The sequence below is a fragment of the Haliotis rufescens genome, unplaced genomic scaffold (genome assembly GCF_023055435.1).
Source record: "Haliotis rufescens isolate VD_foot unplaced genomic scaffold, xgHalRufe1.0.p SCAF_35, whole genome shotgun sequence".
NCBI lineage: Eukaryota > Metazoa > Mollusca > Gastropoda > Lepetellida > Haliotidae > Haliotis > Haliotis rufescens.
Genome location: NW_025964057.1, coordinates 2707213 through 2729576, shown reverse-complemented (window position 1 = coordinate 2729576; position 22364 = coordinate 2707213). Strand labels below are relative to the sequence as shown.

The 22364-nt window shown below is 40.3% G+C and overlaps 1 protein-coding gene across 1 annotated transcript; it reads right to left on the bottom strand.

Moving 5' to 3' along the window:
• Positions 1 to 21309: 21309 nt before the first annotated feature.
• LOC125372084 (swi5-dependent recombination DNA repair protein 1 homolog) lies at positions 21310 to 22291 on the bottom strand. Its single transcript, XM_048381037.1, has 2 exons — positions 22283 to 22291; positions 21310 to 21672 (listed from the first exon to the last, which is right to left on the bottom strand). Exons 1-2 carry the CDS (start codon positions 22289 to 22291, stop codon positions 21310 to 21312), a joined length of 372 nt encoding a protein of 123 aa, XP_048236994.1.
• Between the last annotated feature and the right edge of the window lie 73 nt (positions 22292 to 22364).

Here is a 22364-nt window from a genome sequence, read left to right as displayed (position 1 = left end):
TTTTACCATTGCATCCTTTTTGTTAGAGTTAATATAGCATTTTTTTCCTGTCAAAATAATCAAACGTCTTTCTAAAATCAATGAATACACAATGAAATCTGCCTTTTGGCTTACATAGATATTTGGAACATGATGCATGTAACGTAAAGATATGATCAATAGTAGAATAATGAGAACGAAAACCAGCTTGAGATTCTGAAATAAGGTTATTTAACTCTATCCAGATTCTAAGGCGTTTTTTCTAGAATAGACATAAAAACCTTCCCCACGATGTTCAAAAGAGAAATGCCCCTCTAGTTGTTGGGATCCGTTTTAACTCCACTTTTGTATAATGGTAATATCATGTCTAGATTAAAACTCTCAGGAAACACTCCGCTATCAAGAACTTTGTTAAATAACAAGACTAGAAGAGGTAGAAAATAATCATAAGATACTTTAAAAACTTCAGGCGGTATGCCGTCCTCTCCTGGTGCTTTCCCCATCTTTAATTCCGCAAAAGTGCCTTTGATTTCTTTATCCGTAACACGACTAGATAACAATTCGCTTTAAATAAAATCTGAAACGGGTTGATCAAACAGCAAATATTCAGTTCTTTGTTCCGGGTTTAACAAATTCTTAAAATAGGAACACCACACTTCTGGGGTAATAGATGATTTGCCTTTATCACTATAGAGAAGGCATTTCAATGATTTCAACAACTGTTTGCACATACTTTGGGAGTCGGCATCTTTTATATCATCAGCTGTTTTACTGTCATAGAAACTCTTTTTACAACAATGATTTAAGTTGGAAAAGACATTTGTAATTTTAAACTTACGATTATTACATTCTTCATCAAACCATGGTGGTTGATTATCTGTGCTCTGAGCAAAATTGTAGCTGTCAAATACAACTTGTGAGCAACAGAGTAAAAATAATTCACTTGATTTAACTACTGCAGCATTGACATCCTCAGTTAATAACATTACATATTCTTCCATCATCAAACTCAAAGAGTTGGTTGAAATTAAAATACCAAACTTCAAGCGACAATCTTGAGATTTTCGCAACAGGAATATTCACTAAATTACAATACGAATTTTGAAAAGAAAAACATGTTTACATTCCAGTGGCAAATGATCAGACTCTGTTCGCGGCAATACAGTCATATCTTGGAGATTAGTAAATACGGCAGTGCTAATGATAATATAGTCAACAACACAAGTTATTGTGATGTAACAACCTCTGGTTGGCCAATTTGGATCGAATAATTTTCAAATTCATGGTAAAATCACAGATACCATACAACAGTATCCAATAGAGGTTGCGTCTCTAATAAAATAGATGTACTTCAATCTGTTGATGGACAATCAATATGCAGCTTAGTAACCGGTTTGAAAATCAGATTAATACTTGTCAACAGGTCATTGTCATGTATGTACTTGGACAAATGCTAGCGAACACCCCTTTCTCCGAATTTATCGACTAATATCGACTTGTACTGTTCACGAGAGTGTAGCGACAACACTGCTGGATCATATAGAAATGTTCACACACTCATTTGGAGAATTGACTTCGGCGTGAGGAGCGAACGCTTTTATTACTGGGCTACCACACCACAGACTACACCAGCCTCATTCGACTTTAAATAACATCAGTTCATTTCTATTCTGGTGGGTTAAAATCACGATAATTAATAAAGACATATCACATAAAGAATGATGCACATATATTATTAGGTAACCCTTTTTCTTAACAATCTCTTTATGTTTTATTGTTTAAAAGGCATGTGTTGAATGGTAAAAAATTTCAACACATCAGGTACAGTTATACACTAGTCGGTGTTCTATAATGTCTGTTGCTCACACAAGTTGCCAATTTGTACATCGCTAATCTCGAAGGGAAATCTCATTAATGCTCGAGACAATTACTATAGTTGATAGGTTAAAAACATATACCAAGTAACTCGGTAATATGCATGTCTAGCACAAATGAGACTATTTACAGAAATGAAACAGCTGAAAGATTAAACCACTCGTTTTGTAGAGCGGAATCAGACATACGCAGGAACCTGCAAAAGATAGAGCTGTCTCAAGACGGTATCGATCTGTCGACGTCTATTAAGTCAGTTATACTACCTGACTGGACTACTTACGGCTATTAAAGGTAAACAATTGAATACCTCCCATGTATTAAACCCGTTTTACAATTTAAGGTTGGGATGAAATTTATTGTTGGTTATATGAAGAAGAGAAACTTGTGTTTGTTTGTTGTCAGCAATGTCCTATGACAGCCTAACAAACCTGCAATTAATATAAAAGCGTATTTATGACACCCACCAAGTTCCCGAGTCTGACCACTCCATCCGTTGTTGTGTCCCCTGCATAGAGACCTGTTCTAACCCGAGGTCCGAGGGTTCAGTAGAGAAACTAATATGAAATGACTCAGTGACTACATTGCAGTACACTCATATTAGGTTCTCTGAAACCAGTTACGCCAATATTAACTTGTCCGAGATTCGTATGGAGTACTCTGTGACTGAAAAGTTCTGAGCCGACCTACCATGCTTACAGACTGCATTTGAACCAAATAAACAACCAGACAGCATATTTGTGCAGGCATCAAAGTGAATTTTTGTACATGAAAATAAACAAATTAGCTTCTGTGCTGTCATGGTGTATCTCCAACTGAAACTCCAACACCCATCCAAGTGTTAGCGTTAGGGGATGGTGCTCCTTCCTTTGCCACTATAAGGAGATGGTTAGAGGAATAAGAGAGAGCCTAGAAGATGATCCAGCATATGTTTACAAGCATCAAAGTGTATTTTTGTTGATGGAAATAAACAAAATAGCTTCTGTGCTGTCATGGTGTATCTCCAACTGAAAGGGCCAACTCCAACAGCCATCCATGTGTTAACGTTAGGGGATGATACTCCTTCCTTTGCCGCTGTTAGGAGGTGGTTAGAGGGGGAGAGAGAGCCTTGAAGATTGCCCAAGATCAGGAAGACCTTCAAATGCCATCAGTGAGGAAAATGTTGATCAAATACATGAAGTTGTTATGGTTGATCAACGACTACACTGGTGAATTCAACTAACTTAATTAGCAGCAGCGACCAATTGTATTCAGCAGCTGTCAACAGGGAGCGCAGATAACCAAGAAACGAGCATTCATTAAAGTGTAGTAAAACTTATTCCAAGTTAAGTAAATATGCTGTTACAGCGATGAAAAGATTAGTAAATATCACTCATTAAATTTGTTTACTTACCTACATAAAACCAGTAGTTCTTTGAAAGATGGAAAGTAATCTCTACTAACTGATTAGTACATCTAACATAGACTAGTCCTACTAGTCTAATTAGCAAACAATTACTAACTTTCTACTTAGTTAGTGTCTGAATTGACAATGCAATTCACGAAATTTTTTGGGTTATTTTCAAAGTTTTTTATTCACTTCAAGGCTGGTTACATGGCAATATAAACATCTTTGGTAGACAATAAACATTGGTGGTACAGGCGTCATGTGTTGGTATTATTCTAAATGTACATAGGTATCATTGACCTTAAATATATGTATATTGCAAAGGATATACAAGAACTTTGTAAGAATAGTATTGATCAATATAGCAAAGATCTGAAGCTTTAATAGTCAATAAATTCTTAAGAAGTATCTCAATTTCTTTTCAAACATATTCAATTTGTTGCTTCTTCTTGCAATTAATTTTTCAACAGCAAATACCTCTTTCAGTGTGGTTATTAAACACTGTAATTTAAGTTGTTTGTTTTTGTACTGGATAAATAAATGGCTAAATATGGCAAAAATGGCTTTTGGCAAAAATTATGACACGGTTTAAAAGTTTGTCACCTGATATTGAACCAATCAAAACTGATATTTCAAATAAGATTATTGGATGATCATAAATTTGTTCCATATACACTCTTTAGTCGGGCCAAACGTTTCTAACTTGTACACAATTGAAAAATACATGTTGTAAATCTTTTTTTACCAGATTGACAAAAGCAACAAATATCATGGTCAACTAATTTCATTTTTAGTAATTCTTTCTAAGTATAGATTGCTCAATGCAAAAATTTTATATTGAAAATCTAACTCTTTTACATCTTTGGTACAATGTCTGAACATATAAAAAAACTTTGTTCCAATTAATAGTCTGTTCTAATATATCTTTCCATTTCCTGTAGATTCTTAAAGGAGATGTGTTACATGAAATAAAAACATCATACAAACTTCTTACACCTTTGGATGGTTTCAGTAATGTTTTGTAAAGGGTTAGTAGGTCTTGATTATAACGACATTTTGTTTGTATATCAGAAATTATCATTTTTTTGTAATCTAAAAAGGTACCCTTAATATAATATACATTCTTTAAACACTCTAAAGACATAATCCCAATATTCATTACATATAAATTTAAATCTATGGATACCTTTTTTATACCAACTCATAACAATCAGTTTTTCATGGTTAAATTTATGGTTAAGCCACAGCGGTTGTTACAATATATCATAATATTAATCACTAATGACAAAATATTGATAGTATTTGACCCAAGCTGTCAACACATCTTTCTAAAAAGGATTTTCAATGTTGAAATAGTATTTAACATTAGCGCCAAGTTGTAGAATATCCATCAAGTGCTTTGGTTGCTCTTCTTTTGTTTGTTTATATATTTCTTAAGCGATAAAAGTGTCAAAGCGTTATTGAATTTACAAATATCAATCATTCTTAAACCACAATTTCATATTTATTTGTCAATATTGATCTTTTTATCTTGCGCTTTTTATAATTCCATAGAAATAATAAAATATGTTGTTTAAAGCATTCATAAAAGCTTCAGGAGGATTGGGAAGGGCTTTAAACGTATGGACTCATGTTGACTAATGATTTAACTACTGTTATTTTACCAATTAAAGTTGAGTTTTTTTCTCCAGTTTGCTAATCGTTTTATATTTAATAGTCTATCAATTCACTAAGTTGGTAAACGTTACTATTTCTGCCAGTGGAAACACGCGACATATAGTTAAAATTGTGGCCATCTATCACAGGAGAGTTGAGCCATAGACTTACAAGCAGTGGAACACTCTAACGTTTCCACCGAGGAAGAAGGTGAAGTTTGTTCAATCAGTTCGCAAGGTGATGGCTTCGGGTTCTGGGATTCCAAAGGAATCCTGCTCGTGGACGACCTCCTGAGAGGTCAGACCATAATGGCCAATGGTATGCTGATCTGCTCAGGCAAATACATGTGAATATCAAAGCGGGTTGTTCCACCAGGGCAATGTACATGGGCACAAGTCTGTTGTTTCCATTGCTGCAATGTATTATTGTGGCTTTGAGATTATGTAAGAAATAATGATACCAAAAACTTCCATTGGTGTGCCCCCTCACAATTAGGCTCTGAACGTTTCAACCATCCTTTGCACATGGTTCATAATAAATAATGGGCGTTTCTATGTTGTGTAAGACTGATACAAAAATGATTTAGTTCAGCTACCCCACCTGGGCGTGTGTGTAACTTGGCATCTTAACTTATTATAGCCCTCTTTTCTGTGAATAAACAGGAGTGTCCTATCTCTATCTGAGCGAGGCCAGGAAGTATGAAGAGGGGCGATTACTATGTCAGAAGTTTGACCTTAACCTTGCAAAAGTAACGTCAGAAGCCGACATGGATGATCTGCACAGGATCTACGCCAGCATCTCAGGGGAAGCAAACAGTTAAAATCAGTAAGAGGCATCATGTGTCCGACTGTGCATTATGAAATCTGACTACATTGGTTGTGAATAATAATGCTGTATATATGTACAGATCGGCCGAAAGACCAGGTTTCTAATCTAGTGGGATCTTGTTAAAGTCAACAATATGATTGCGCTGTGTTCAAACAATCGAGTCTTGACTAGACAATCTAGTAACAGAGCAGACAACCCAGTGACACAATAGCGAATTTACTAAATTTAAGTTGATACGATGAATGAAAATAAAATATGTAACCTAAACGCCAGAGAATAGTCAATCTCGATTACTTACCGAAACAGATTCCATTGGGTGTAAAAGGTACAGCAGCGGGTAAAATTATAAATATTCGTGAAAAGTATATTAATGGATCACTGAAATTAGTGATGACATAGGGGTTTCGGGTAGAGTCCTACCGGAAGAACCCACCACTCACACAGTTGGCATAAAATAGTAAGTGTTTGTCAACGCTGCACAGCAGTACTCTTCCTATACAACGGCGGGCTGTAAACAACCGAGTCTTGATCAGACAATCGAGTCTTTACCAGAAAATCAAGAGGCATGCCAGACAACCAATTGACACGACAGCACATTTACCGTTTTTGTTGAAGCAACACAATCAGTAAATTTTGAATCACGACTGCTGTGTGCAGAGATTCTACTGCTTATAATTAATCAGAAACGTTTAAGTAATAGATTCGTTTTGCCACACAATAGTGGGTAGTTTTAATGTCTTGCCTAAAACATTTCTTTTGTAGTTGATTCATAATTGATAAATGTAACTGAGCTTATGATGAAACATCGACCCGGTTCAAGGCTAGAGAGTAATCAATCTCGATTATCTGCTGAGAAAGATTCCCTGGAGCGTAAAATGCAAAGAAACGAAGATCACAGCTGTAAGTTATGTCCATAATAATAATCATATTCATAAAGGTTGAAACACGCCAGTACCTTCCCAATGTGAGACACGTCCGTAGCCTTCCTCATGTGAGACACGTCCGTAGCCTTCCCCATGTGAGACACGTCCGTAGCCTTCCTCATGTGAGACACGTCCGTAGCCTTCCTCATGTGAGACACGTCCGTAGCCTTCCTCATGTGAGACACGTCCGTAGCCTTCCCCATGTGAGACACGTCCGTAGCCTTCCCCATGTGAGACACGTCCGTAGCCTTCCCCATGTGAGACACGTCCGTAGCCTTCCCCATGTGAGACACGTCCGTAGCCTTCCCCATGTGAGACACGTGCGTATCCTTCCCCATGTGAGACACGTCCGTATCCTTCCCCATGTGAGACACGTCCGTAGCCTTCCTCATGTGAGACACGTCCGTAGCCTTCCCCATGTGAGACACCTCCGTAGCCTTCCCCATGTGAGACACGTCCGTAGCCTTCCCCATGTGAGACACGTCCGTAGCCTTCCCCATGTGAGACACGTCCGTAGCCTTCCTCATGTGAGACACGTCCGTAGCCTTCCCCACGTGAGACACGTCCGTAGCCTTCCCCATGTGAGACACGTCCGTAGCCTTCCTCATGTGAGACACGTCCGTAGCCTTCGACATGTGAGACACGTCCGTAGCCTTCCTCATGTGAGACACGTCCGTAGCCTTCCCCATGTGAGACACGTCCGTAGCCTTCACCATGTGAGACACGTCCGTAGCCTTCCTCATGTGAGACACGTGCGCACCCTTCCCAATGTGAGACACGTCCGTAGCCTTCCCCATGTGAGACACGTCCGTAGCCTTCCCCATGTGAGACACGTCCGTAGCCTTCACCATGTGAGACACGTCCGTAGCCTTCCCCATGTGAGACACGTCCGTAGCCTTCACCATGTGAGACACGTCCGTAGCCTTCCTCATGTGAGACACGTGCGCACCCTTCCCAATGTGAGACACGTCCGTAGCCTTCCCCATGTGAGACACGTCCGTAGCCTTCCCCATGTGAGACACGTCCGTAGCCTTCCTCATGTGAGACACGTGCGCACCCTTCCCCATGTGAGACACGTCCGTAGCCTTCCTCATGTGAGACACGTGCGCACCCTTCCCCATGTGAGACACGTCCGTAGCCTTCCCCAAGTGAGACACGTCCGTAGCCTTCCTCATGTGAGACACGTGCGCACCCTTCCCCATGTGAGACACGTGCGCACCCTTCCCCATGTGAGACACGTGCGTATCCTTCCCCAGGTGAGACACGCCACTAGGCTAACTCTAACATTTACTGTTCGTTTCTCTTCAAACGCCACTATTGAGGCTGCCAATCTCTCCTTCCCTGAATCCTGACTAGCATTTATGTTTCATCCCCGAATCCCGAATACTAAGTGCACATCTCCAAAGCATTGACAAAAAGGTTCGATTTGAAGTCAATTTACTGAAATAATCTGCCGAAAAAATAAACCACTGCTGAGTCGCGAATACACTCTAAATATACCCCCAAATTCCACGGGGTCCTTGCCATTCCATTGTGGCGTTAAACACACATGTAGCAGTGGCCAGGCTCCGCATCACAGGGATGGTCAGGGCAAGTGATTAATAATTCACATTGAATATAAAATGATTTAAAAAAAAGTAAAACTTAAAAGCTCCTTGTTTCTATAACAGATATTTCTTCTGTAAATCGACAGCATCGTCTGTGTGGTAAATACAATTTGATTTTGTTTTCAGATTCGACACCAGAAAAAAAGTTAATTTCCTTCAAAAAGTGGGGGGAAGGGGTGGAACTGTTTAGCAAGGCTACGTTCATCAAACAACGGACGTCATCTCGGGCATGCGCGAAGGATTGGTCGAAGCTGAATAACTGCATGTTTTACTCGCTAGGGGGCGCCTGGTGTCGGATGTACAGTGACATCACGTCCTTTCTGACACAGCCCAGCACTGGTACCGTGGTGTGGAGGAGAACAGCAGTCGCAGTGGAGTAAATCCGGGAACCTGGGAACAGACAACATGGGTGTTTTACATATGCAGTGTTGGTATAGAGAATCTCACCCCAGTGTCTGATATTACACGTCAGTGTCATCACGGTACATTATGTGTTAGTTGTGATTCATCGACCAATGTAACTTCACTGCAATAGATACGGAAGTTCACAAATTTAAATCAATAGTGAACATTTTACACAACTGAAAGGAACGGAAACTTGGACAACAATACAATATCAACAGAAACCGTTTGTATGGAGTATTATAGGAAAAGTATTCGTTCTATATTTCTGTTAAGCAAGATATGCGTTGCCATATAACACACTTCACATCACTAGGGATAGGTGATCCAAACATGTTACGTACAATTCATTGCTATGTTTAACATCCACATAACATTGCAAGGCAAAAACAATCAGCATGAGAAATGTTAGTTTTCCGGGCACATTGGGGATAACATTGTTTACTGAACGATTTTATTTATAATCGGCTGTTTTCAACAGATGATTATGTCAAACAGGCTTTCGATGTCAAACGTGTTATTTCGCTTAGAAACGAACGTTTTGAACTGAAGACTTTTACGAATTTGTTAAACTGTTTTATGTGGGAGCAAGGCCCGAAGTGATTCAGGTCTCAGACGTTTACCGATTTGGTGAAACCCATGAGCACTGGTATGGTGCTGACAAACCTAGAAAAAACCCCGTGAATATGTAAATGTCTGTACTTATATGTAACGCTTATGAATATCGACCGGACGCCTTAAATTCAATAGATATCTCTTTCCTTGACAAGTAAGATTAGCACGATATGTTATATAATCTGAAAAGGGAAAGAGATGTTTCCCCGTGAAGATACGTGTTACAATTGAGAATCTCACCCTTCTGTGTTATGATATCAAATCTATCAACACTCGTCGTTAAGGTTTAAAACTCCGAAGTTTGCCACACCTAAATCAACTGATATTAATGCGCTCACAGATAACTCGGACAACCAAGCCATCACCGTCTCTGATCTCGCTGTAACGCTTAGATCGATTCAGGCTCAGATCACATCGCTTAATGACAAGTTCGAGACATTTACGTCTGACTACAGTCGCAGGCTAATAGATTTAGAGGAGGAAAATGAAACACTGAAATCTAAATTGCGTGATTTGGAAATTAAGACTGATAATATGGAGGCCCACTCTCGACGTTGTAATCTTATTTTCCATGGTCTTCCCGACTGGCGTGGCGAAACATGGGCTGACAGTGAAGGTTGTGTGAGAGATTGTATACGTACTTCACGTCACTTCGAATCCGAGGAACCAGTGAGCATAGAGAGAGCCCACAGATTACAATCTAAATCCGGACAGGGACAGGTGTCCCAAATATTAATCAAATATTACCACCAAGCGGTTTTACTTTTAGCATGCAACCAAGAACAAAATATGAGGTATAATGTCCGACTAACTTCATGTGAACTTTCAATAGTTTCTGTGGAGAACCTTACAAGATATGAGTGAGTGAGTATGGTTTTACGCCGCTTTTAGCAATATTCCAGCTCGGCGGGGGACACCAGCAATGGGCTTCACACATTGTACCCATGTCGGGAATCGAGCCCGGGTCTTCGGCGTGACGAGCGAACGCTTTAACCACTAGGCTATCCGACCGCCCATTCATTAGATATGATCTTTCTATAAAGTAAAAATTCGGTTAAAGAAATCATCAAAATCAAAATCCAATATTGTCGCAACTAGAAAAGATATCCCAAAACGGCTATTACAATGTGTTGTGTTCTGCATGGAGACAATTCTCAGAAAGTTTGGAAGCATTTCATGTAGTGGACTCGGAGTTGTTTGCGTGTGAAGACAGGTGCCCCAAAGACACTGTGAAAACCTTGAAACCAATATGGCTGCCAAACCACGTGACCAACGACCAAAGTCAAAAAACGAAAAATGAGGTACATATGGCACACTAACTTCATGTAAACTATCAATAGTTTCTGTGGAGAACCTTACAAGATATGATCTTTAAAGTAAAATTTCGGTGAAAAAAATTATCAAAATCGAAATCCAATATGGCCGCAACTAGAAAAGATATCCCAAAACGGCTATTACAATGTGTTGTGTTTTGTATGGAGACAATTCTCAGAACGTTTGAAAGCATTTCATGCAGTGGACTCAAAGTTGTTTGCATTTGAAGACAGGTACCCGAAAGACACTATGAAAACCTTGAATCCAATATGGCTGCCAAACCACGTGACCAATGACAAGGTCAAAGAACAAAAAATATAAAGCAGCTCAAGCAGCAGATACGTTCATCTGTCTGACTGGCTAGTCACTTGTGAGTCATCTGACTGACTGGTTAGTCACATGTGAGTCACCCGTCTGTCTTGCTAGTTACATGTGAGTCATCTGTCTGACTGGCTAGTCACATGTTAGTCATCTGTCAGGCTAGCTACTCACATGTGAGTCATCTATCTGACTTGCTAGTCACATGTGAGTCATCTGTCGGATTGGCTAGTCACATGTGAGTAATATGTAGGACTGGCTAGTCACATGCGAGAGAGCCGATGGTCTGGATTAGTATAGGACTTCATCTGTTGATACATGTAATTTACAGTTTCAAAAAAAGGTTTACATTAAAATGTATATAGGCCCATTTTGTCCCCTTAAAATATTCCTATTTTTACTTTCTTGATATGGTAATTCTCCCATACAGTCTTCCTGAGATCTATCGATTTCAAAATTGATTGTGTTATCATGGTCACAATTACATCAGTTATGTCTTGAGATATGTCAATATCTAACATTTTTATGTTGACATCAATACAATTTTTCTGTCTGCCATGATGATCTCAAGATGACCTTGACCTTTTAAGTTCGTCCACCCAGATGCCCTTCCCCCAGATGACTGATTATACCACTAGGTGGCGCTGGTGGCGGTCTGTGCCGTCCTCTTGGATGGAGGTGTCACTCTGGGAAATAATAGGAGGTATATATATTACCTGGACTCACACAGAACCTTTCTCACGTCTGCACTTGGAGAACTCTACACTACTGCCTAAAAGTTCATTCCCCCAACACGCGTTGAGAACGCGTGTAACACGCATGTGCCACGGGTGCTCAACGGGTTGCACACGGGGTGAGCACCCGTTGGACACGGGTGTGCAACGGGTGTGAATCGCGTGTGCAACCCGTTGCACACGCGTGTGCCACGCGTGTAACACGGGACCGGGTTCCAGTTGAAGTTGACAAATTTATCAAATGAATAGTGAGATAAAACAAAACAGTGAGATGTGAAATTTGAGTTCACCAGACCGTAAATACAAGGTTGGCCCGTCTTAATTAATGTTCGGTTGCTAGACTTTTATGGCATGAACCATTCCACTAGGGTCCAGTCTAGCCATTGTGGCTAGCCGACAGTAGAACAGTAGTGAATTTAGATGCGAGTTTATTGCTAAGGGAACCCCCGTGTTGACACGATTGTCGCGGGTTGGTAAATGTTCGCCATTAATAAAATAATTGTTTGTGGATTGCGAACATATTCATTTGCCCACACGAGTCATTTCATTTGATTGCAAATATAACGTTTTTCGTTCGCCAAATTTATGCTTTAGACAGTTCAATTATGACATAGCCGTCACCACTACTAATGTCTCATTATTTCACGTAGGAATATGTCCCATTTCCCCACACCCCACTTTCTGTGTTGTATTTTGAAAAATAAATAAAAGAAGGTTTTGTGTGGGACACTTTTATACTAATTATAAGAGGATGTTGTAAATGAATATGAACAGCCATGCTGTCTGACAGTTGATAAAATTTGAGATCTTCACAATCACCGGGTGTGACCATGTAGACAGAATCTCGTTAGGGTTTGTGATTTTTACATTTGCCCAATGACCATAGTGAGTATTGCTGGGGATACCAAACGTAACAGTTTATTATTAGAGGTTGTGAGTACCTATACCACGTAGATAGGATATCTTTAGGATTTTAATCCTTCTTTGACATTTTCATAAACTTGGCAAGTGATGATGAATTTTAATATTAATATTATTATAGTTTATGAAATTGTTAATAAAACTTTAATAAAATTGTGCTTCACTCTCACGAAAAATATATTGTCTGTGAGTAAATTTATTTGTCACGTTACATCGGCATTTTTCAGTGATATTGGCACTACATGAAACATGGCTGGTTTTACATTTCTGATACAGGTGCTTGACTGACTGAGTAGTTCATGATCAATAAGATATGTTTAAATCAGTCAAGTTTGCAACAATAGATGAATAAGTTGATACATTTGGACCGCAGTTACCGATTAACAACTTAAGACATAGAGACAGGGAGGAGATATATAACCAAACCTATGATCCTGTTGAGACAGTTGACAGTTAGAACGTTGGATTAAATGACAGTAACTAATTTGAACATTCCCCAGTTATATCATAAAATACATCATAACTCATAACAGTCCGAGAGACAGCTTCCAGACATATACTAGTATTGAAGGGACAATCGCTTTTGACAGTTTAAAAATAAACTCACCTTAAGGTGCTTGGCAAGTCAAAACTGACCTCCCTGAATATGTTTTTTTAGGTTTGACAGCAACTATGCTTGTGGATTTCAGAGATAGACATGATTGGTTAGCTAGATGTTATTACAATAAGCGAAAATGTCTTAAAAATCCACAGTTGGTTTAATAGTACAAAAAGTGTGTTATAGATCTATCAACGTTTTCTTTTTTTGAACATAATATTTGCACTATATTGCTGTAAGCTGTAAATAATCTAGCCTCCCCATGTACGTAACTTACATATATTTATGTATGGCCAGAACAGCAAATAGAGTTCTGGTAGATAGGTACCTCGGAGATTTAACGTGCGCTTTCCGACTTAAGCCTATCTCGCACACGGTGAAGCACTTGTACTATTAGGGTAAAAAAGCGTAATGATTAAATAAAGAAGTGCAACCCCCCAAGATCAAAGGCGCCGCACAGCATTTATTAGATAACAGACGGGGTCGTCCGTTTCGCTTTGAACAACCACCCCACCTGTCTGTAGGAGTTATATAATCGGTGCGCAAATAATTGTGTCAAGTCCACTGCCGGGCTGATGCGGTGTCAGTGTCAGCGATGAACATGAATGCTCAAATTATAGACTTGTAGCACTCACAAGTTGCTTAGCCAAAATATTTGAAAAGTGTATATTCAATTCTCTGATAACAGCAAATATAACCTTAGAAATAGATTCAACATACAAACAATCAAATGTAGAACACAGTCCTATGCTTATTATCATTTCTTCTGGATATGATCAACCTGTGGAACCCTCTATCCGATGAAGTAACTAATGCTCGCTCATTAAAAGAAATCAAATCCTTAATTAATCGTTCTGATGCAATTATTAATAATTTTGACTTCAAATATTTTCATAGATCATGCCAAATTGTCCACTGTCGCCTTAGGCTCGGCTGCAGTGACTTAAACGCTGATAAGTTTAGACGACATGTATCAGACATACCAGACTGCATTTGTGGATATCACCTTGAAGATGCAATTCACTTTTTCTATAACTGTTAAAAAATACGATAATATCAGAAACACTGTGTATTTCTACACACATGGGTATGGTCTAAAAATGATATTATATGGCAGTAGTTAAGCAGTTCTACAAACATGACTCTTCTTAAATCAGTTCATGACATCATTGTCAAAAGCAAAAGGTTTGAGTAGCTTAATTTTATGCATGTCGTAAAGGAAAACTGCATTACCTTATTTTACAGACACCACTTGCTTCAGTGTATTGGCTTCGTGTATTTCATTTGTGCATTTTGTATGTTTATGTTCATCACTCTCTTATATATATCCAGCTGTTGTTAAGTTGTTACCTGGAGAGGTATTACATAAGCAAGTTTTGCTTGTTTACCGATCCAGATTTCTTTTGAAATAAAAATACGTTTAAGCCAACACAGCTAACCGTAAAACACATGATTGTAAACTATTCAAAAAGGGGCACTAATCTCTGGCTTCTTCTCGGGTGTCGGACTCAAACTCATTTATTCTTAGAATAACATGACATACAATTATCTACAATTTTTATTATGTACAATTTCATAAAAATAGGATACGTGGATACTAATACAATTTACCAATTGTATTGTACACATTGTTAAGGAATTTAGATAGGCCTTTTAGATTTCTTACACTGTTAGTGGTCATAATTTTCTTAAATGTTTGGAAACTTAAGATATTGCTTATTTAAGAGTTCATATCGCCGTTGGTGAAAAGCTTCACATCGGAATATATAATGCAATTCATCTCCCACAGCGATAGAATCACAGAGTGGACACTTGTTGTCTTCCCTGGGAATGTTCAGCCATCGACCAGTTTCAACTGGTACTCCTTGGTGAGAAAGTTCTGACTTTTAGTATTGGGAGAAATATTGATTTTGAGAGCAGTAGATGTTTCGCAAATGAAGGTTGATTCTTCAGGTAACACGACCTTTGGATTTCCGCTTGGGCTTACTAGCTGCCGTGAGTCAATTTGCTCGTTAACGCAACCGAGCGTGACAAGAGACTGGGCTACCAGTCTGCAAGGACAGCCAAATAAACTTACGCATTTTTGAAAACTGATTGGTTACCCGTGATCTATGAAGATTTCAACAAAGGGCGCATGGTAATTAATTTCTTCAGCCTAAACAAACAGACAAATAACGGCGAAAGCTCATCGGATGTCGTCATTTGGAAATACCCCTGATTGTTACAGTTTGATAATAAAAAAGTATCCCTGAGTGAAAGCATTTGCGGATTTCGGATTGCGTGGATGATACAATTACTACTCCCTTGTTGTCATCCACATTTTCTGGTATAACCCTACACTTCTGTATTTGTCGTAATTCACTTGCTGCTCAGTTAATGAATATATAACATGTATACTTAGTTGTAGCACCACTCAGGTTACCCGATAAAGGTTCAAATTTGGTCTTTCTTGTACCTGGGGTAATTATTTAATCTAAATCCAGGTTTGAGGTGAGGTGGAATGTGAGTTAGGCACGTCGCAGCCCAGCAAGTGATGTATGATCAGTTGCTTTACTTTTTTTGTAAATCAACTGATCATTCCCAGACATCAAAGGATCAACAGGAAATACGTTGATTGATTAATTACTGTTATCTTGCACAGTGGATATGTCAAAAGTAAGTGTTTACATGTGAAGGTAGGGTTACTAAACCTAGGGAATACTCATATCATGGCGTGAAGTACAGATGTAAAAACAACATACTTTGTTCAAAGGGTAACCGATAATACACTGACTGGTTGTTCATTGTTATCTAACTCAATGTATGTTTTTAAGAACCGTGGACATTATAAAAACAGTTGTCACGTGGGCTTTCTCAGCTAACTTGGCACCTATGTGAAACAATTGAAACAAAATAAGTGATCAGTTAAGAAACAAACACGGGTTATACTATTCGATACATTTAAATAACGTTTAAAAACGATATATTTAAATATTTTAATATATTTCATATATATTCCAAATATTGTTTCCAAATAATTATTATTAAAGTATTTGTTTCTCACATAGACATTTTACATCGAATAAGTATTTTTGTACAGCTGCAGACGCAATGGATATTGTTCCTGTATGTTGATATTCCCGGATACATTATAACTTTGGTAGGTTGTTATAATGATATTTGCATTTTGTTTTCATTCATTCGCTGCAGCTTTGAACAGAATCATTCTTGTTCCTTTCCGTTTGGTTGGGAAGTTTTTCGATGCGCGATAGACGGTGTTTTCACAAGTATTTTCTTTTGTAAGCGTGTATATGTTACAGTAAATGTGTAAAATATGATTCACTCAGGCAATTTATTAAATATCTAAATATTTCAGTCATTTTACAAATTGACTGAATAATCCATTCATTTATTTAACCGACTGACTAAAAATGATAAAGACGACCAAGAGAGCTTAAACACATCACAATATATTAATTATGCTAAGAAAAGAAGCCAAACAATACAGAACTGTACTTGGTGATGATATTAAACATAAACAAATATTTGGAATTCGTTATCATATTAATAAAGATGGACATATTTTTCAGTTAATTTGTAAAATAAACTGAATATTTAGACGTTTAATACATTTCCTTAGTGAAATCTGTTTACATTTTGAATGTAAACATATACACACGGTAAAATAAGCAATGTTCAGTGAAATATTTACTCTGTGTTGCAAGTCAAAATAGTGTACACGAAGATCGCACAATTACCAAGCAAGTGACTTATCAAAACTGCATCACCATTACCGATGCTCCCCACAAATATACCTACATTTCAAAAACTGTATTTCATTTTTGTTGATCAGTTATACGTCCTTCTACTTTCAATTAAAATGCGCTTACGAATGGCGAGCACAGGTCGCGAACAAGTCTAGATTTCTGCTATATCATCCGGGTACTCACTGGGAAAATACAGTAATGCACAGGTAACAACTACTCCCGCGGAATTGCTTTAGATCAGTGCTCCTTTGTACGTTGAAATACTATATATTGTGAATGCCAAAATGATGTATCAAGGATCAAGTAGAAGATACATTGACCGTAGCGCTGGGAGTTTATTCAACAGACCGTGAAAATAACACTGCTGTATCTTATTATTTATTTTAGATGACGCAGGCAAAGCTCACTTCTCCTGGCGGCCATTATCAAACGGCCAGCTAAAACCCCGCGCTTACGTCTACAGGTCTCTTCCTGTAGTACGGTAATTAATATTCTCTCCCTCAAGTGTATCCTCAATGATATAACCCGCCCTCATTAATTACATGCTGCTCTTTTCCAGCCTCACGGCTATGGAGCTGTGATAAAGAGTCCAAGTCATCATAAAGTAATTAGGGTCCAATAAAAACAATGCGCCGCCAAACCTCATACATATTATCACTGAAAGTCGTACTACAGACGGTTAATGTCAAATCACAATAAAAGCATTTCAATTGCAATAACATGTTCCAGGACCATGTATTCTCTTAACACCATCGGATTTAGAAGCAATGGTCGTATAAAACAAAACAGATCTATTTAATCGCAACAGTATTCATGTTATTCCCACAAAATCACATAAAGAAAGGAGACATTAGGAAATACATGTGTATTATCATTTTTCGTCAGGATAACAAAAATTTCTCTCCTTGTTACCACCTCCAGGTTCAGCTTAACACGGGTCCTCCTTTGGTCAAAAGTTTGTTCCCCCTCTAATGAGTGTGTCACGCGTTGCACACGAGTGGCGGACGGGGTGCACACCCGTGTGCAACGCGTTGCACACGGGTCTCACACGCGTGACCAACCCGATGCACACTGGTTGCGTAACGCGTTGCCCATGCGTGTAAGGGGAATGAACTTCCAGGCAGTAGTGTATCTGCCATTTAGAAACATTCCCTGTACATTTATAGCGATAGGTTCACCCACGTTGCTGCCGATGGCGGCGGTATTTCTCAATTTTTTTGTAAAAAAATGGGTTTTGATATTCCTATTTTTATGTCAGACTAAAGTAATAATGCTGATATTTTTGTTAATGATTGCCTCTAGAACCTTCTTCGACATCATTATCTGGTTAATTTAGGTTCTGACGTCCCAATCTTACGGGTGTAACCACTTCCGGTCTAAATGACGTCATTTCCATTCCAGATCTCATTTACTGTCTCCTAAAAGCCATAATGACGTCGCTTCCGGTCTCCAGGATGTCACTTTGTCACTTCCGGTTCAACTTCCGGTCCAACTTCCGGTTTAGTTTGTGTCATTTATAACGTCACTTCTGGTATCAATTCTTCCGATTGTGACGTCATTTCCGGTCACTCGGTGATACATGTGGACATCTAAGGTGTTCTTCTAGAGCTATTAAGTAAAGATGTACTGACCTTGAGTAGCTGCTGGTAAAATCCTCACCTCATGTAAGGAGGGAAAAACTATGCTTTAATTATAGCCTGTGGAGCGATTACAGGGCCTAATGAAACTATCCCCTAAAGATCCGTCTCCACATCTCCTAGGTAAAAGTGAGTGAAGGCATTGGGCAACTCATTGGGCATCCCGCAACAACCTGTTCAACGGAAACAGATGTCCAAGATCCTAAACTGGTAACCAGAGCTCTTATCTCAGTCTCTGAACAAGAACCCAGGATAGAAGGAGTATCTTGTGCTTGAAGATAGCTTCTTCTCAGTCGAAGTGCAAGAGCCTTGTATCTCGGGTCATCCATTTGGGCTCCCCATCCAAGGCATCTTGATATGTCGGGAGGGACACTAGAGTGTCCAGATGTAGGTACCATACGTCATTGATCAACGATTGAAGAGGACGTAACTGCCGTCTGCCCCTATAAGTCATATTCTGATGTGAGGTTAATTTCCCGAACAGGGACATCCACCATTAGATCAAAAGACGTGGCTGAGACAGCGCCTTGGCGCCTTGGCGAGAGATATCCCGTGTTCAGTATGAAACAAGCTCCAATGTAGACGATGTCTTGCGTAGGTGTCATTTCCGACTGGGATTGGTGAATGAGTGAGTGAAGTGGTGGGTTTAACGCCGCTTTTAACAGTATTCCAGCTATATCACGGCGTTTCAGCTTAATGCGGGAGGAAAGCCCGAAGGGGGAAAAGTGTCTCAGACGTTTACCACTTCGGTGAAACCCACAAGCACGGGTTTGGTGCTGACAAACCTTGAAACATAATCGGGGCGACCCGGGATTCGAACCCACAATCATAGGTTTCTAGCATGCCCAAGGGACGCAACTCTGCACTGCGAATCGCGGCGCCTTAGACGACTGGGCCACCCGTGCCCCCGATTGATGAATGAAGAATCCAAATCATAAGCCGAGTCAGGAACTCCCTGTCTTGATGGAACTGAGATCTGTCCTGATTGGCAGCTAGAAATTCGTCCAGTTTTCGATGGAGACTGTCCCAGAAGGATGTGTCTCTACTGTGATCCCTGAATAAGATGATCGCTGCGAAGTTGATTGTAGAGACCTGGAACTAATGTCTTGTCTGACCTCATCAAGCGAGAGTCATACGGCTGTCTAACTGAATCCGAGACTGTCGACGTATAGTCCGTGCTGTCCGAGCGGGGCCTAAGCGCAGGCTTATGGGTAATTATCTGGACGGTGTAGAATCCCGTGCGGCGACCGGGGTGTCTGACTCTCCCAGTGGGGGAATGACTAAAGCCTGACTGGCTGGTGGAATAGTCTTGACCTCTGCCCGGTGGCCACGCAGCCATAGACCTGGAAGCAGCAGCAGACAGGCGAGGCTCAAATGAGGCCTGTTCCCCTTGCGGCCTCTTGGCCAGGGCAAATTACTGCGTCTGTTAGGGGGCACGGATGGCCCAGTCATCTGAGGCGCCGCGATTCGCTGTGCAGAGTTGCGTCCCATGGGCACGCCAGAAACCTATGATTGTGGGTTCGAATCCCGGTTCGGCCCGATTATGTTTCTAGGTTTACAGCACCATACCCGTGCTCATCATTTCCTCCCACATTAAGCTGACACGCCGTGATATAACTGGAATACTGTTAAAAGCGGCGTTAAACCCAACTCACTCACTCACAGCTTCAAACACTCACTTACTCACTCACTCTCTACTGCGTCTGTAGATGCCCGTTTCTATTTCTGTAGACAACGTTGACAAACGGGATTCAAAAAAGATTTTCCATGGAGGATTACTGCTGAGCAAAAGGTCGCTCCAGCATAGCCATGGTGTCTTTAGCTTGGTTGTTTGGTTTGTTGTTTTACGCACTCAGCAATAATCCAGCTATATGACGGCGGTCTGTAAATAATCGAGTCTGGACCAGACAATCCAGTGATTAATATCATGAGCATCGATCCACGAAATTGGGATCGATGACATGCTTCAACCATGTCAGCGAGCCTAACCACCCGACCCCGTTATTTGCCTCTTACGACAAGCATAGCCGCCTTTTACGGCAAGGATGGGTTGCTGAAGACCTACATTTGTATTCTACTCCAGACCTTCACGGGTTTTCAGTATTCGGTACCAGATGTTGATGTCTTGAGTTGTCTCCATAGATTGTGTCAACGCGCATGTTGACGGGGAATTGGCTCTTTTGTGAATCAAAGTCAAAATCGACATCACTGTCCCGAAACGTTTTATGCACAACATGTAAACAACAACAACAAATACACAATGAGCGGAATACCTGCTCTGATAACACAAACACTGCGATGAGCGGACCTTCCCGCTCAGGCATACATGAGTGGAGCTGGTGAGTGGAGCTCCAGCTCAACCTCAGGACGTTTCCTACGAGAGGCACATCCTGCTCGAGGCCGTCCCCACACCAGCACTCGGAATATCAAGCTGACTAACAGTGCAATTGTAAAACAATAGTAATGGACAACAATGGACAGACAAAGAGACAATGACGTTGCTCTGGTCATGAGACCTATGGGCGTGATGAACCGACACAGTTCAGGGGATGATCAGTTAAGGCAATAAATGTCATACTATAAATATAAGTAATTAACGGGAAGTGATATGATAGCCCAGGCTGGCTGACAGTCAATATACAATGAAATGTTGGTGAGGATTAACAACGGGGATTAGTGTCTTATAAATAATGACAATTAAGTTATGGAGACATACATGTCATGGCTACAGGGTAATTAGCCTTTGGAATCAAATGTTCTGCAAATCAGTCGCTATGTCTTGGGGGACGTAGGGAGTGTCGGGATGTCTTGGGGGACGTAGGGAGAGTCGGGATGTTTTGGGGGACGTAGGGAGTGTCGGGACGTCTTGGGGGACGTAGGGAGTGTCGGGACGTCTTGGGGGACGTAGGGAGTGTCAGGACGTCTTGGGGGACGTAGGGAGTGTCGGGATGTCTTGGGGGGCGTAGGGAGGGTCGGGACGTCTTGGGGGACGTAGGGAGTGTCAGGACGTCTTGGGGGACGTAGGGAGTGTCGGGATGTCTTGGGGGACGTAGGGAGTGTCGGGACGTCTTGGGGGACGTAGGGAGGGTCAGGACGTCTTGGGGGACGTAGGGAGTGTCGGGATGTCTTGAGTAGCTGGCGACGTGTCAATCAACATAATTGCGTCCACTTTCTCTGCACTTCCAGCATGAAGTGTGTGGGTCCCCCGAGATCATAGAGCGGCCGCACTTCTGACACGCGGAAGGTGGAGCAGAAGACCCCATTATAGAAATCACAACACACCAAACACCTACTAATACTCATGTGAAATGTATCCCCAAGATATAACCAATAGCTACTTCTCGTAGAATATATAGTAGTAAAATTGACTACTTAAACTGAAACGGACAAGAACTAGTGTGACAACATAACTGCTAGAGTTGAAGCAGCTACAAGGGAGAGCATACAAGTAGGAAGTGACGGTTTTTCCGCCTTTGCACATGGAAGTAGTAGTCTAAAGTGCTATTAGGGATGCGACTAATAATGTACAGTTGACAATGAAGAGGACTTCTGTTGAAAATTTAAAAGTTTAGTTTTGTGTGTTATGTGATTGCAGCCAAAATACAGGATTGCCATAATGATGTAATAGAGGTAGAGGTTTCCTGAGAATTATACAAGTTCTGTCGCTGAAAATACTGTGAGGGGAAGTGTCTCTGAATGGCAGACATCTAACACAGTCAGATGAGATGTATGTATGTTACACTACAATCGCCATGTCCACAAGGGTTTCTTATAAGTAGCCGTCACGAAGAAGGAACCAGAGAATATGTTCGGCCACACAAGTAGTA